General features: G+C 37.3%; 1 protein-coding gene across 4 annotated transcripts; it reads left to right on the top strand.

Moving 5' to 3' along the window:
- The first annotated feature begins 854 nt into the window (after positions 1–854).
- CCNL1 (cyclin L1) lies at positions 855–13,977 on the top strand. 4 transcript variants are annotated; one of them, XM_012739776.3, is made up of 11 exons: positions 875–1,668; positions 1,956–2,030; positions 2,475–2,584; positions 8,578–8,698; positions 9,452–9,516; positions 11,472–11,571; positions 11,687–11,791; positions 11,883–12,024; positions 12,241–12,352; positions 12,436–12,534; positions 13,179–13,977. In XM_012739776.3, exons 1-11 carry the CDS (start codon positions 1,369–1,371, stop codon positions 13,525–13,527), a joined length of 1,578 nt encoding a protein of 525 aa, XP_012595230.1. In that variant the 5' UTR covers positions 875–1,368; the 3' UTR covers positions 13,528–13,977. The 4 variants fall into 4 exon arrangements, 3 of the variants coding, with proteins under 3 accessions (XP_075860526.1, XP_075860525.1, XP_012595230.1); XM_076004410.1 differs by lacking the exon at positions 12,436–12,534 and having other exon boundaries at positions 865–1,668; XM_076004411.1 differs by lacking the exons at positions 11,687–11,791; positions 11,883–12,024; positions 12,241–12,352; positions 12,436–12,534; positions 13,179–13,977 and adding an exon at positions 9,775–9,788 and having other exon boundaries at positions 855–1,668.
- The last annotated feature ends 381 nt before the right edge of the window (positions 13,978–14,358 follow it).

A 14,358-nucleotide genomic window follows, 5' to 3' on the forward strand; every position in this document is an offset into this window, starting at 1 on the left:
GAATGGAGATGGAGAATGTCGACAGTTCTTTTGAGGGGCAGCAAGTGCTAATTAGGAATTAGAAATTAACTTGTAAGAGATTTTCTTTGTAATTTCAATGAGCCAGAGAGGGAGGCACAACCTAGTGAAAAAGCCCTTCCAGGTGTGGTTGCATTTCTCAGTCTTCTTTTCTGAGACTATGAGATTTCAGGGAAGAGAGGAAGGCAATTAATTGTTTCTTTTGGAAAGAAGCTTTCTTAGTCAGGGAAAGTATCTTATCTACCAGCGCTTGGGGAAGCGAGGGAAACAAAACCCAGAGGTAGCTTCTAAGGCCCTTCTGAATGTCAAGCTCGTTTTTAGGGTATCACTTTCTGAGCCACAAGAGTAAACCGTGACATACTCCTTTCCTTCCAACTCTAGATTCTGGTAATTTAGATCAGTATCATTATTTTTACTGCAAATTTCAGGAAGTTCTGGGAATTGGTAGTTAATATCACGGAGAAAAAAACATGAGATTGGTTTCTTCCATTGTGCCTACTTTCAATAACCATGTATGAATACATAAGACTCCTGGGCATAAACAAATTACCTTTGTAAGGTCCTCGCCCTAAAACTATTTTTGGAAAGTAGGGAATTTCCAGAACACTGGTCGTACAGGAGTTTCACAAGCCGAGCTGCAAAACCAGCCTCCTCCCAGTCATTACTATGCCTTCGCCCTACTTCCATACCTTTGGTCACCACACGTTACTTGGAGAGCTTTTTGGGGGAACCGATACGATTCAGAGACGTGTTTTCTATTAATAAAAATACTGTAAAGCAGCCCTCTCCAGATTCCCTGTGGGTCACTTTAAGTTACAAGTTGGCCCATAAACATCCGAGCTACCATCTTCACCGGCTCTACACTTCCTGGTGGTACGCGCTGCACACGCGCCTCGCAAATGCTAAAAGTTAGCAGAGGACGAGCGATGGAGCACAGACAAATGGCCAAAATCGCAGAGATGATTGTGAACTGGACAACTTTATTTTAGGAATAAGGTATCTCATAAGCTTGCGGCTCAATAAATAACAAACGAGGCGATTCGGACCTGCTTTAGCTAGACGTGGTCTCCTGGACCACTCGGGACCCCACGCGGAGACATCCTGCAGGCGACCCCAGAGTCCCTCGCAGCACCGTACGCCCAGGCGCGGAAACAGACGCCGAAGGGAAGGCGCGGCCGGGAGGGACTAGTTGGCGCGCGCCGGCCGGGCGTGGTGACGTCAGGGCGGAAGCGCACGCTGCGTGAAGCGGCCCAACCCGGCGGTCACGGGAATATCCGTCGCGCCGAGAACGCTGGTTAGTCTCGCTTCGGGTTCCGGCTGCGTTGGCCTTGCGTGCAGCTCGCAGAGAGTATGGCGTCCGGGCCTCACCCGACAGCGACCGCAGCCGCCGCCTCGTCGGCCGTCCCAAGCGCGGGCGGCTCCAGCTCCGGGACGACTACCACGACGACGACCACGACGGGAGGGATCTTGATCGGTGACCGCCTGTACTCGGAAGTTTCGCTCACCATCGACCACTCGCTGATTCCGGAGGAGAGACTCTCGCCCACCCCGTCCATGCAGGACGGGCTCGACCTGCCGAGCGAGACGGACTTGCGCATCCTGGGCTGCGAGCTCATTCAGGCCGCCGGCATCCTCCTCCGGCTGCCGCAGGTCAGTGCTCCGGCCCCGGGCCGGCCAGGCGCGCCTCACCTCCCCGCCGCCCGCTACGCTGCGCCCCAGGACCGCTGTGTCCCGGCAGGGTGGGGATGGCTCGCTCGGGCCCTGCGGCTCGGGCCGTGGCGGGGCGCGGGGGCGGAGGCGGGACCCGGCGGCGGGCTGTTCGCGGCGGCGGCGGGAGGGGGAGGGGGAGGGGAAGTGAGCGGCGGCACAAAATGGCGGCGGCGCCTGGTGCGGGCCCGCCTGACCCTGGCGCTTCCGTTCTCCTCTCTTGTCTGCAGGTGGCGATGGCAACCGGGCAGGTGTTGTTTCATCGTTTTTTCTATTCCAAATCTTTCGTCAAACACAGTTTCGAGGTAAGCAATGCGGAGGCGTATGAAGGGGATTTTTTTCATCCGGAAATGGGAAGGAATAGGGGTAGTGTCAGCAGCCAGCCTTTCCAGAAAGGGAGTGGTTACTTTAGGCCTTTGTACCTAGTTCTCACTCGCCAGGAAGTGGAAACCTTTAGAGTGTGTTCGGAAACTAGAAAATGGATCCTGGGCCCAAGTGCCATCTTATAAAGGATTACAGTTTTCAGCCAAATGCACAACTTCTCTGAGATTTGAGTTTGCCTTTTGATCCAAAACTAAGAGTCGAGCAATGGATAGAGTATAGTACTAGTATAGTTGGTCAGCCCGTGGTCTGGAAATGTCAACTGTAATTTTATTTGGCCAAAAGTTCTCACAGTTAAGTTCTAAAGTTTATTCGTCAAAATAAGTTTAGTCTTACAATAGTTTTTGTTATCTTATGGGTTTTTTCAGATTGTTGCCATGGCTTGTATTAATCTTGCGTCAAAAATCGAAGAAGCACCTAGAAGAATAAGAGATGTGATTAATGTATTCCACCACCTACGCCAGTTAAGAGGAAAAAGGTAAGATTGGTAATATCAAACATTTCTTGCTACTGCTGTACTGTGCACCAATCATTAATTCAGAACATCTTTCCTCTCAAGTCAATATGGATGCAAAAGAAAACCGACGTTAATTTAGGTGTTACAATTCACATAGGAACACATAACCAAATAAATTTGAAAACCCATAATTAACCAGTTATCTAAAGTTTGTAGAGGCAGTTGCATTTATGGACAATCCTAACAGACCAATCCTGTGGCTTAAGATTAAACAAGAAAGGGAATACGTTTGGCTCAAGTGTGAGTGTATTCTGTAAGTTATTTTTCCTCTCCCCTCATTGGAAGAATGAAGGCTGGAAGTTTAAACGCTGTAGTTCAAGTTAATATTGTGGCAAAGTTCTGTGTAGCTTGTTTTTCTACTCCAAAGTCCCAGTTAATTCATTATCAATTGAGGTTGGCTTTTGTTAGAGTACTTCTCAACATTGAACTACGATATATCGCATAATACCGGATCTGAAAGGACTGCAGGATGATAAAGTTTGAAGTTTGAAGTCAAAGGGATTAAACAGGTATTTTGTTTTGGTCAGATACAGTCTCAGTGAGTGGGCTAGAAAGATAACTCTTAAGGTTGATTGCATTACATTTAGATAAGGCCCATTTATTCAATCTTGTGGACAAAAAATAATATCTCCTAGATGTTGTGGTAATGTAATTTTGTGTGGTCCTCTGTGTTCCTATGAGTAGTACCAAAAGTTTGTTGCAGGGCTTCTTGCATCTACATATAAGGTGACTTCTAGTACATGATGCAGAAGGATATACTTGGTGTAGATTAGTTTTTGTGTTCATTTTTTAAGGACTTGTAGTGAAGTTAGTCAAACTTGTACTGAGTTTGAATGGAAGTTATGAAATTATTATAAGTTGTTTTGGGGGTTGGGTGTGTTGGTTAGTGCCAAATTGGTGTCCTATATAAGTAGTTCTTATTGGCTGAATCTGTAAGTTGACAGTAATGGGAACTATTCAGACACACAAATATTAAAGTAATTTTAGAGTGGTTAGCCTATTTTGTAAGTCCACAGACAGTATTAAAAAACCTTGTCAAAAAGTCTGAAACTTTTCTATCCAGGTTATTTCACAGCATTTTTTCAGTTTTCTTACATACCTTCTTCCGCCCAATCTATGCTCATTCACCTTAACTATGGCCAGGAATAGAGTAATTTTTTTGTTTTGTTTTAAAGTACCTTTTAGTTTCTTGGTGAGGAATCCATGGAATTGGGAACATTTCAAATTGGTGTTCAGCATGGTCTGAGCTTAAATTTTTAGTTAGGTACCTCACTGATTCTTCAGGATGTTTAAAACAGTGACACTAATACAAGGCCCTGTCTTTAGTCAAAGGATTCTGTTTGCTTAAGGGAAATAATTTTCTGGTAGTCTTTGGAACCATTGAGCCAACTTTTATGTAATCACGTGGTTTATCTTTTGAAATTTTCCTGTGAGACTGAGTTTTGTTTCTCAATGTTAGAATAGGTCGTAACTGTAAGACCTAGTGGAACCTTGGAATTTTAAATTAATCCCACCTGACTGACTTGTGTCTGATCTAACAGTGCAGTTTTTGGTTATTATTTACAGAGAAATTGATTTTTTCAATCTTAGTCTGATAATAGCATGAAATTTAAAAGGAGTTAATTGCATGGAAGCCTTTTTTTAAAGCAGGATGTAAAAGTGTTTCTATGCATATTACAAGTTTACTCAGACACATAACTTGTATATGTTATTAACTTCAACTCTTTTTTCCCTTGCAACCGACTATACAGCGACCAGCTACATTTACCAAAGCCTGGGTGATGTGGAGTGGTACATAGAGATGAAGCTGTCGTCATGGCAACAGTGAGTGAAGTATCGAAAATCCCCAAGGAGAAGCCAGTGCTCTGAGAATAGGTCACTGGAATCGGGGACTAACAGGTTGGCCACTGGTGAACCATTTAGAACAACTCCTGTTTCTTGTTATAAGCTTTTGTCTTTGCTGTCCAAGTTATTAGAACTGTAGCTCAGTTTTTTTTTGCTTAGGTTAATTGTTATTAGTACTATCAATGTTATATACTTTAATTAGGTAAAGCATATCAGTTGTCTTAATGATACTACTAGTTTTAATCTAGTTTATGTATACTTTTAAGTTGTTAGTGTGACCTCGATAGTTACAGAGGAGACATCCTTCATGTAGCTGTTTTTCAGTCATAGCTACACATTAGAATCACTAGAGGAGCTTTAAGTATCAGTGCTTAGTCCTCAACCTAGATTATTTGGCCTATTCAGTTTTTTGTAGTTTGATCATTTTTTTTTAAGTTCAGAATAAATGGCCTATTCAGTTTTTTGTAGTTTGATCATTTTTTTTTAAGTTCAGAATATAGAGAGAAGAGTGCTTTTGTTTTCATAGTTTCCAAATACTTCGGAGATGTAGCATATTCCCAATATCAAATGGGAATATTTTTCATAATTTTCATAATTTAAGGGGCCATGTTCATACTCTTAAGACTTGTCTAAAAGACAAATTTTCAAAGACTGGTTTAACCACTTATTAGTGAACAATGGTGTGACATTTTCAATGTATATAGAGTTGGAAGGATGTTAAGTAATGTCATTTACTCCAACAGCCTCTTCAGTTTATTTCTGTGGCTTTACAAGCTACTTTCAATTTGTTTAAACACCTAAAGAATGTTCCTATGTTCCATGAAGTAGGCTTTACAGATTTCTGTATATTAAGTAACAGTCTGCATCCTTCTAAACTACTTAACCTGGTATTAATAGTCTCTTGAAGAACTAGTTGCAAAGTTTCTCCGTCCTTGAGTCCGAGTGAGACTGTGTGGACCTCCTAATTTTAATTGTTGTTATATTTCAATTACATTAATCATGCTAAAAAGGAAAATAGCTTCTCTAGGAGACCAAATAAGAAGCTTCGAATGACCAGACAGTAGAAACTTAGAGCAGAGGAAGTGTGGAGTTAGTAGTCTATGTGCTGATTAAAAATTGTTTGAGCTTTCTCTAAATAGATGAATTCAGCTTTTTTTTTAAGACTTTAAAATGCTTCCTCTTCTAACTTTTTTATTGGCAACTAAAGTTTACCTGATTGAGGAGGAAGAAATTTTAGCAAGCCTTAATTTAGTTTAATGTGCTTGTTGCCACAAAAAGTACTAATTAATAACTGAGTAAAGAAAGCACTTGCTTAAATCCTTTTCCGGAGCTTTGCTTACTGACTTATGGAGACACTTGTTTCTATTTCTGATACAAAGTAATCTTTGTAGGGTAGTTGTAAATTACATGTTCATTGAGCCTTGATTTGTGAAGTAAAACCAATTCTGAACAAAACAAAGGTATGGGATTACACACCCACAAAGTTAACCTTGAAAAGTGCAGGTTATAGCAGGAGTAAGCAAGAAGTCGAGTTATATAGATAGTTGAATTATAATAAATAATGGGTTTGATTTTCTTGATCTATTTTGATATCATTGGTATTTTCACACAAAAAGGGAAGTAAAGTTATGGCAGAGTAAATGGAAAATTAGGCAGAATTACTTAGTGATTAAACTTGATTTAAGGACTAGGTAGTAGCCCTACTTCAAGCAAGTGTTTAGCTTGTTTAATGTAATTGCAAAAACAAATGAATTTTATCACAATTTGAAGGCAACTCAGCAGGTTATTTTAGTAAGAAGTATAGATGATAATTTTGATCAATGTAAATGGAGAAAAATTAAACAGAACTGTGCTGCTAAAATTAGATTTTTATGGGGATTCTGATGGCTGTCTTCTGTCTGGATTGCATGCAAGGGGTTAAGAGTTAAAGTGGTGTGCAGCTTTAACACTGGAGCTATTTTATCTCCTAATGCTAATTGAAGGAGAGCCATTGGATAACCAACCAGTCAGTGTGAAGTGGATTTGACTTTTCCAAATTTCCTGTAATGATAAAACCTGAACAATCATAAACCTTAAGATATTTGGAATATATTTTCTTACGTGTATATATAGAGAGTACATATATAGCTCTCATTTGATTTAAGTTTGATTTATTTTTCAAAGAGCCATTCATAGCCTACTTTCCTAATAAAATGGATTCATCATTGTATTTTAATGTTAGAAAGCAGCTTGATGAGGGCAATTGGCCCTCACCCCTCACACCTTTTACAGGTGTGATGGATTGAACTGAGTGAAGGCCAATTTAAGTAACACCTGTTTTTCATCCTGTTAGCTCTGCCATCTTCCGTTTAATGTAATTTGATAAAATCATACAGATTAATTAGAATAGTAAGTTCTGGGTTTTGTTGTAATTTTAAGTGGGAGAAAATAAGGTAAAATATGATAGCTGCCTTTTTATTCTGATAACATGTCACCATAGGGGTAGTTAATGTAGGTCACTTAAGATTGTTTCTAACCTTCAGGTGGATATATTGAAATACAGTATTGTTTTTAAAATAATGAGATTACATTTTTAATGATCTGATGTGCATTAGGTAAATTGGGAATGTTCTACCCAGAGCAAAAAACTCTTGAATCTTTTGGCTGAAAATGAATTAAGTATGGGTGAAAATATTAAACGTTCTACCCATGTACTTACCATGTTAATCAATGTGTTAATAAAAATGTACTTTTTGGTTGGTAGGGTAGGATCTAAGGACATAGGTAAATTTCATTGACTTTTCAAAAATGAAAGTTTAATTCTTTAGCAGTTGCCTAATTTAAAATTTTTCAGGAAACCACTTTTGAATTTTAAGACTTAAGTAACATAGTCTTTTACTGTAAATAGTAGAGTTTTTTTTTTTTCCATACAGAGTACAAAACACTGGCCTAGCGAGGTGGCCTGGTGGCTCACCTGTAGTCTTAGCATTCTGGGAGGCCAAGGTGGGCGGATTGCTCAAGGTCGGCAGTTCCAAACCAGCCTGAGCAAGAGCAAGAGCGAGACCCCGTCTCCACTATAAATAGAAAGAAATTAATTGGCCAACTAATATATATAGAAAAAAATTAGCCAGGCATGGTGGTGCATGCCTGTAGTCCCAGCTACTTGGGAGGCTGAGGCAGCAGGATTGCTTGAGCCCACTCTAGCCTGGGCAACAAAGCGAGACTCTGTCTCAAAAAAAAAGAAAAAAACACTTGGAGACAGCATCACTTGAATGTGTGCTATTTTCAAAATATTGTACTGCTGCCATACCCATTTGTATCATAGGAACTTCTCAAGTTAACAGAATTTAGTCTGGCACAGAGCCCTTGAATTTGTTCTTCTGGTTCCCTCATTATGGTCTTCCATTCTCTTGTGTATTAACATACTAAAGCATTTTGATTAATGACTACAACTCTGACAGAATTTTGGCTTGTATCATAGATAACTTTGAGTTTTGAACATAACTTTTAAATTTTACTTTTGGTAATTGAGCTGAATCTTTAGTTTTCAGATTTTTTTTTTTTAGATAGAGGTAGGTTCTTAGAACAATGAGTTGAAGCATACTGCCCCCTTAGGGAATCCGGATTAACTACCCACTATTTCTTGTTTTTATTTTAGCCCTAAACCAACCAAGAATAGATAATTTAGAAAATGAATGAAAAACCATTAAAATTTTATGAGGACTTAACAGTACTATAAATCTTTTTAGGAGCACATTAGTTTTGTCAGTGGAAAGTCTCTGTAGACTAATGAGGTTTGTGATAATCATGCTATTACTAAAGTTAGTGTATATATACCCAAAATATAATCAGAAAGAAAAAGTCAACAAAGATAAATCCAAGAGCATTAGAGTGAAATTTTTTCAGTGCAGAGTTGAGTTGAGTTAGTTCTTTTAGGAACTTAGTGTAGCTGTATATATTTAAATTAGCATAACTTGGACAGCACAAGATTAATGCTTTAACTTGTTTGCAGGAGTTTAAAAAGCTGGTTTCTGTTGCCAATAGTTGGTTGGAAGGGAAAATGGAGATGCCACAAATAAAATTTTTTGGATGTGCAAAACAGTTTTGATTTTATTTCTTACAAACTATAGGACTCCAAGCCCCCTGATCCTTGATCAGAACTACATTAACACCAAAAATCAAGTTATCAAGGCAGAAAGGAGGGTGCTAAAGGAGTTGGGATTTTGTGTTCATGTCAAGCATCCACATAAGGTGAGTTGTAGAGTACAGAAAGTATATTCGTAAGTATTAGGGCAGTTTAAAATTTTATACAAATTCATATTGTTTATATATAAAGAGTTAACCTTGGTTTTAAAAAGCACTCTTTTGGATGTTGTCAGTAAGGTGGAAATGAAAAAAAAAAGTAGGTTCAAATCTTCACTCTTAATTGCGTGCTCATAGAGAAGTTCTTTTTGCTTCTGTGGGTAAGTGCAGTTTTCCCACCTCGAAAATGGAGATTGGGGACGATCTTATTCCAAGGAATAAATACTGTGTAGCTGCAGAAGTACCTGGCATACTTCCTGTCACATAGTAAAATGTTCTTACCATTATTGGAAATCCATAGGTTTCTCCCAGCATCTCTTGGCTTTCATACTAATATTAATAAGTGGTTGTGAGAGTGGATGCTCCAGTCGTGATTAACTGGGATAGAAATGTACTTTGGGAAATTCGATGAAATAAACTTTGGCACAGTGCCCATCATCTAGTAAAGTGTTTGTGAAAAATACTCTTTTTAATTGAATTAACTGCCATTTTTTTCCTGTATAATATTGGAATATACTTATAAACATAGTTTTTATATAATCTAATAAAATTATAATTCACATTGAATCTCATCTACGTTTTAGGTTGGTCTGTATTATCTATGCAGAATTAGAACTTTAACATTTTCAGTTTTTTCATTGAATTCTATACCCTGAAAGAACCACCAGTATGCTAAATTGAGTTTTTTTCCTTGTCCTTCAGATCATTGTTATGTATTTACAAGTCTTAGAATGTGAACGTAACCAAACCCTGGTTCAAACTGCCTGGTAAGTTGCTTTTTTACATTTCTTTCTTAGCCAGGAAAACAGAAGCAGAAATAAAGTAAGTTTCGTTTTCCCTTTCCAAAATAATGACATAAGTTTGTTTTGGGGCTTTTGTGTTTTTTTTTTTTTTTGTTGTTCGTTTGTTTTTTAATCAAAAGGTAAATAATGCTTATTTCTGCTTCCTGTTTTCTTGGCTTGACTAATTACTTTTAATGGAGAACTCAATTTAACTTTGTTCTTTTTTCTACTCTTTGATTAAAGGGTAGTCCATGATGGTAAGTCATAGAACTCTGCCCTCTGCACTTCAGCCCATGACCTCAGGATGGCCTGATTGGCTGCCCTGCTCTCCAGCCAATCCAGTGCAAGCTCTCATCCGAGATTCACTGAAGTGGTCCATATCCATCTGGCAGCATCTTCTAGTTCTGTCGGGGTGTCAAAAGGATTTGTATATTTGCTTCTAGAAGTAACTATTTGACATGCCTATGTATTTAATGTATACCTGTAACTATCAAAATGAATAGTTCATTTTTGATAGATTTGTTCAGCCATTATGAATTATAAATGGTTTTTATTAGGAGTTTGACTAAATTTTTATTTTTAGTCTATATAGCATGAATTCTACCAAAGGAGACTACAACTTGCAGCTTTAAGTGGGCACCAGTTTCCATACTGAGTTAATTTATAGCTGCTGGGCTGTATTGCTGGCAGTAATATTAGATAGAAGTAAGAAGTGCTTCATTTTTAAGAGATGTTATTGTTACTTAAACACTTTAGACCTTGGACTTCTGATTTGCAGATGTGTCATTTGGAGTGCTGGCTTATTTAAAAATCAAGCAAGGAGTTTGGTTCAGTCACAACTACTGTTTCTAAAAAGACTATTGATATGAAGGACTTAAGTAATTTTTATGTTCTGGACTTTCCAGCAAGATGTCCTTTTTTTATAATTGCCATGCTTCTTTTGGACTCAGTAAATACTAGTCATATTAGAAAAGTCTCACTGCTTTTATAAAATGCATGACTTTTTAATATGTGTTCTATAAAATGGATTTTAGCAATTTTCATGAGTAAGGATTTTGAAGATATAGTCCATTTATTTAATTTTAGCTTAATCGTTTAAACAACTTGTAAAATTTCTTTATTAGCTTAGAAATATTGTGGGGAGGGTTCACTAATAATTAAAATCTAGCAATTTATTAACTGAAATAGTTTATTGCTTTTATTTATACATAATACCAAAAAAGGTATGTAAACAAGGCCATTATGTATGTTTATTGCTGTTTGTTTCTTTACCTAGATTGTCTGAAGTACCTTAGTTTTCTTTCTTTCTTTCTTTCTTTCTTTCCTTTCCTTTCCTTTTGTTTCTTTCTTTCTTTTCTTTTTCTTTCAAGTGGGGTCTCATTGTGTTGTCCAGGCTGGTCTTGAACTCCTGGCTCAAGCCATCATTCTACCTAAGCCTTCTTGGTAGCTGGGATTACAGGCACAAGCCACTCTGCCTGGCTAGTTTTCTTTACATAAATGTAACTTGGTGGGTGCTTACAGAAAATAACCTTTTTTACCCCTAGTTGACACTACTTTTTATTGTGGATAAAGGAGAGTTGGTCAATAATTAATAATTTGAAGTATTGTTGGAGTGTTTTATTGTTTCTCAAACCAATTATATCAGAATTTGACTTTCAAAGCTTTGCTTTTTATAGAAATATATTACAGAACTTTAGGAGTAATTTCTATTTGGATAATTATATCGAATAATTTTAAAGGGCTTTGGTCATTAGGAAAACTGAAGAATGGTCCTTGTTAAATTCTTTTATTGATTTTTTTGAGTTATATGTTAGAATATGAGGATGTGAGTATAAATAAGAGAAGAAAAAAGAATAAAGTAGATTGAGTCTCCAATTTTATGTAAGCTTCAAAAGAACTGGTTTGTTTACATACAAGCTTATAGTTGAAATATTTTTCAGGAATTACATGAATGACAGTCTTCGAACCAATGTTTTTGTTCGATTTCAACCAGAGACGATAGCATGTGCTTGCATCTACCTTGCAGCTAGAGCACTTCAGGTAGGTATATATATAGCCTATTTGTTTTATAGGTTCAATCACAAGGATTTCCAGTGGTTCCACTAAATTTTTGCTGCAAAAATTTAATCCAAACCATTTTGTTTTTATGGTTTAGATTCCATTGCCTACTCGTCCCCATTGGTTTCTTCTTTTTGGTACTACAGAAGAGGAGATCCAAGAAATATGCATAGAAACACTTAGGCTTTATACTAGAAAAAAGGTAATTTCTGTTCATTCAAGTTTGTGCTAGTATTCTCAGTGCTACTAATCTACTGTAAGGGAGGAATACTAACTTCGTTTTCCTCTAACAGCCAAACTATGAATTGCTGGAAAAAGAAGTAGAAAAAAGAAAAGTAGCCTTACAAGAAGCTAAATTAAAAGCAAAGGGATTGAATCCTGATGGAACTCCAGCTCTTTCAACCCTTGGTGGATTTTCTCCAGCTTCCAAACCATGTAAGATATGCTTAGACTTAAAGTGATATGGGGGCACTGAAAATGTGTCATTAGAAATTTCTGGCATTTAACAGTTGCATAGATACAATGAATTTATGAAGCAGTTACTGTTTTCTCTCCTGACGGTCAACTAAAGACTGATACTTGGAAGCATTCTACTTTGTTTTGGTCCTCTTTTAAATCCAGTGATTAATGTGTTGTTAAATCTTTTAATAGCATCCCCAAGAGAGGTAAAAGCTGAAGAGAAGTCACCAATCTCCATTAATGTGAAGACAGTCAAAAAAGAACCTGAGGATAGACAACAGGCATCCAAAAGTCCTTACAATGGGTGAGTTATAAACTGGCCTTAGGAATTTTTTGTTGTTTCTAACACACTAAGTTTGTAACTAAAATGTTACGGTTTTTTTGAAGTGTAAGAAAAGACAGCAAGAGAAGTAGAAATAGCAGAAGTGCAAGTCGATCAAGGTCAAGAACACGATCACGTTCTAGATCACATACTCCAAGAAGACAGTAAGTAAATGTTTTCTTAGGGAAAGTACTCCAATTTGAAGTCTTCAGAGGTTATTGCTTTTTCTAAAAAAATGATTGAACAGAGACTGTTTTCAAAGATTACCAGGATAGAATTAGGCTTTTATCATGAGGAGAAATGAGTTTGGAGACATGTTCTGGATATGTGGTGTCTTAATGGCATTCTGTTTTTTTCCCTTTTTTTTTTTTTGAGATGTCCAAAGGTATATAATACCTGTTTATAATGCAAAAACATTAGATTTTAATTTCCATTAACCTGTTATTAATAACCAGTAATCAAATTAACCGTAGCCAAAGAATCTTTCCTAGTTAGCTTTGTAGTTAGATTGCTAGCTCCTGTGTCTCTTGAACATGTGTGAGCTATTTAATAAAAAGCTTAGCTCCAGGACACTGTTAGGCTAATTACTCCTTGCCTTGGAATATAGCTATAAGTACATTTGTTTAAGATTTATCTAATATGTTATAGGTGGATGGGGAGAAGTTAGGGTGTGGAGATTTAGAAAAAGTCCTCAGTTCTGTTTGTCATTGATATAGCTGATAAGTTTTGTTTTGAACCTTTTATGAGTAACCACCAAATCTGTTCTCCATAGAAACTGAATCTAAACTTCAAATTTTTATTATCTAAGTTATAATAATAGGCGGAGTCGATCTGGAACATACAGCTCAAGATCAAGAAGCAGGTCCCGCAGTCACAGTGAAAGCCCTCGAAGACATCATAATCATGGTTCTCCTCACCTTAAGGCCAAGCATACCAGAGATGATTTAAAGAGCTCAAATAGACATGGTCATAAAAGGAAAAAATCTCGTTCTAGATCTCAGAGCAAATCTCGGGATCACTCAGATGCTGCCAAGAAACACAGGCATGAAAGGGGACATCATAGGGACAGGCGAGAAAGATCTCGGTCCTTTGAGAGGTCCCATAAAGGCAAGCACCATGGTAGCAGTCGCTCAGGACATGGCAGGCACAGGCGCTAACTTTCTCTTCCTTTGAGCCTACATCAGTTCCTGGTTTTGACTATCTACAGTGTGATGTATGGACTCAAAATCAAAACATTAAAGGCAAATGGATTAGGATTTGATTTCTTAAAACCCTCTAGGTCTCTAGAAACACTGAGGACATTTTCTTTTGAAAAGAACTATGTTAAACTTTTTTTGCACATTAAAATGCCCTAGCAGTATCTAATTGAAAACCATGGTCAGGTTCAATTGTACTTTATTATAATTGTGTATTGTTTATTGCTATAAGAACTGGAGCGTGAATTCTGTAAAAAAATGTATCTTATTTTTATACAGATAAAATTGCAGACACTGTTCTATTTAAGTGGTTATTTGTTTAAATGATGGTGAATACTTTCTTAACACTGGTTTGTCTGCATGTGTAAAGATTTTTACAAGGAAATAAAATACAAATCTTGTTTTTCTAAACTGCTTCAAATATCTTATTTAAATAAATTATTAAAAAGCAAAAATTTTAATAGCAAAATGGCTGTACTGATTTTCTGATAAACTTAACTGTTCTTTCCTCTATTAGATATAGTCTTGAGCTTAAAATGTAATTCTTATCTACATTGTGAGCTATTATAAGTCTTGACTGTATATGTAGAAAAAGTAAATGGGAGTGGTCCAACAATGTAACATTGTTACATTGTAGCACTAAACTCAAAAGCTGTTTTTCATTTGGTACCATACCATGAAGTAATTTTAAGTCAGTTTTACATATTCTAAATTGAGCTGGCCTTTTGAACAAACCCAAAACTTTTAATATGACATTAAATAAGACCCAGATATTGAGCCTTAACAGTTCTG

The sequence above is a fragment of the Microcebus murinus genome, chromosome 1, assembly GCF_040939455.1.
Source record: "Microcebus murinus isolate Inina chromosome 1, M.murinus_Inina_mat1.0, whole genome shotgun sequence".
In the NCBI taxonomy this organism is placed as follows: Eukaryota; Metazoa; Chordata; class Mammalia; order Primates; family Cheirogaleidae; genus Microcebus; species Microcebus murinus.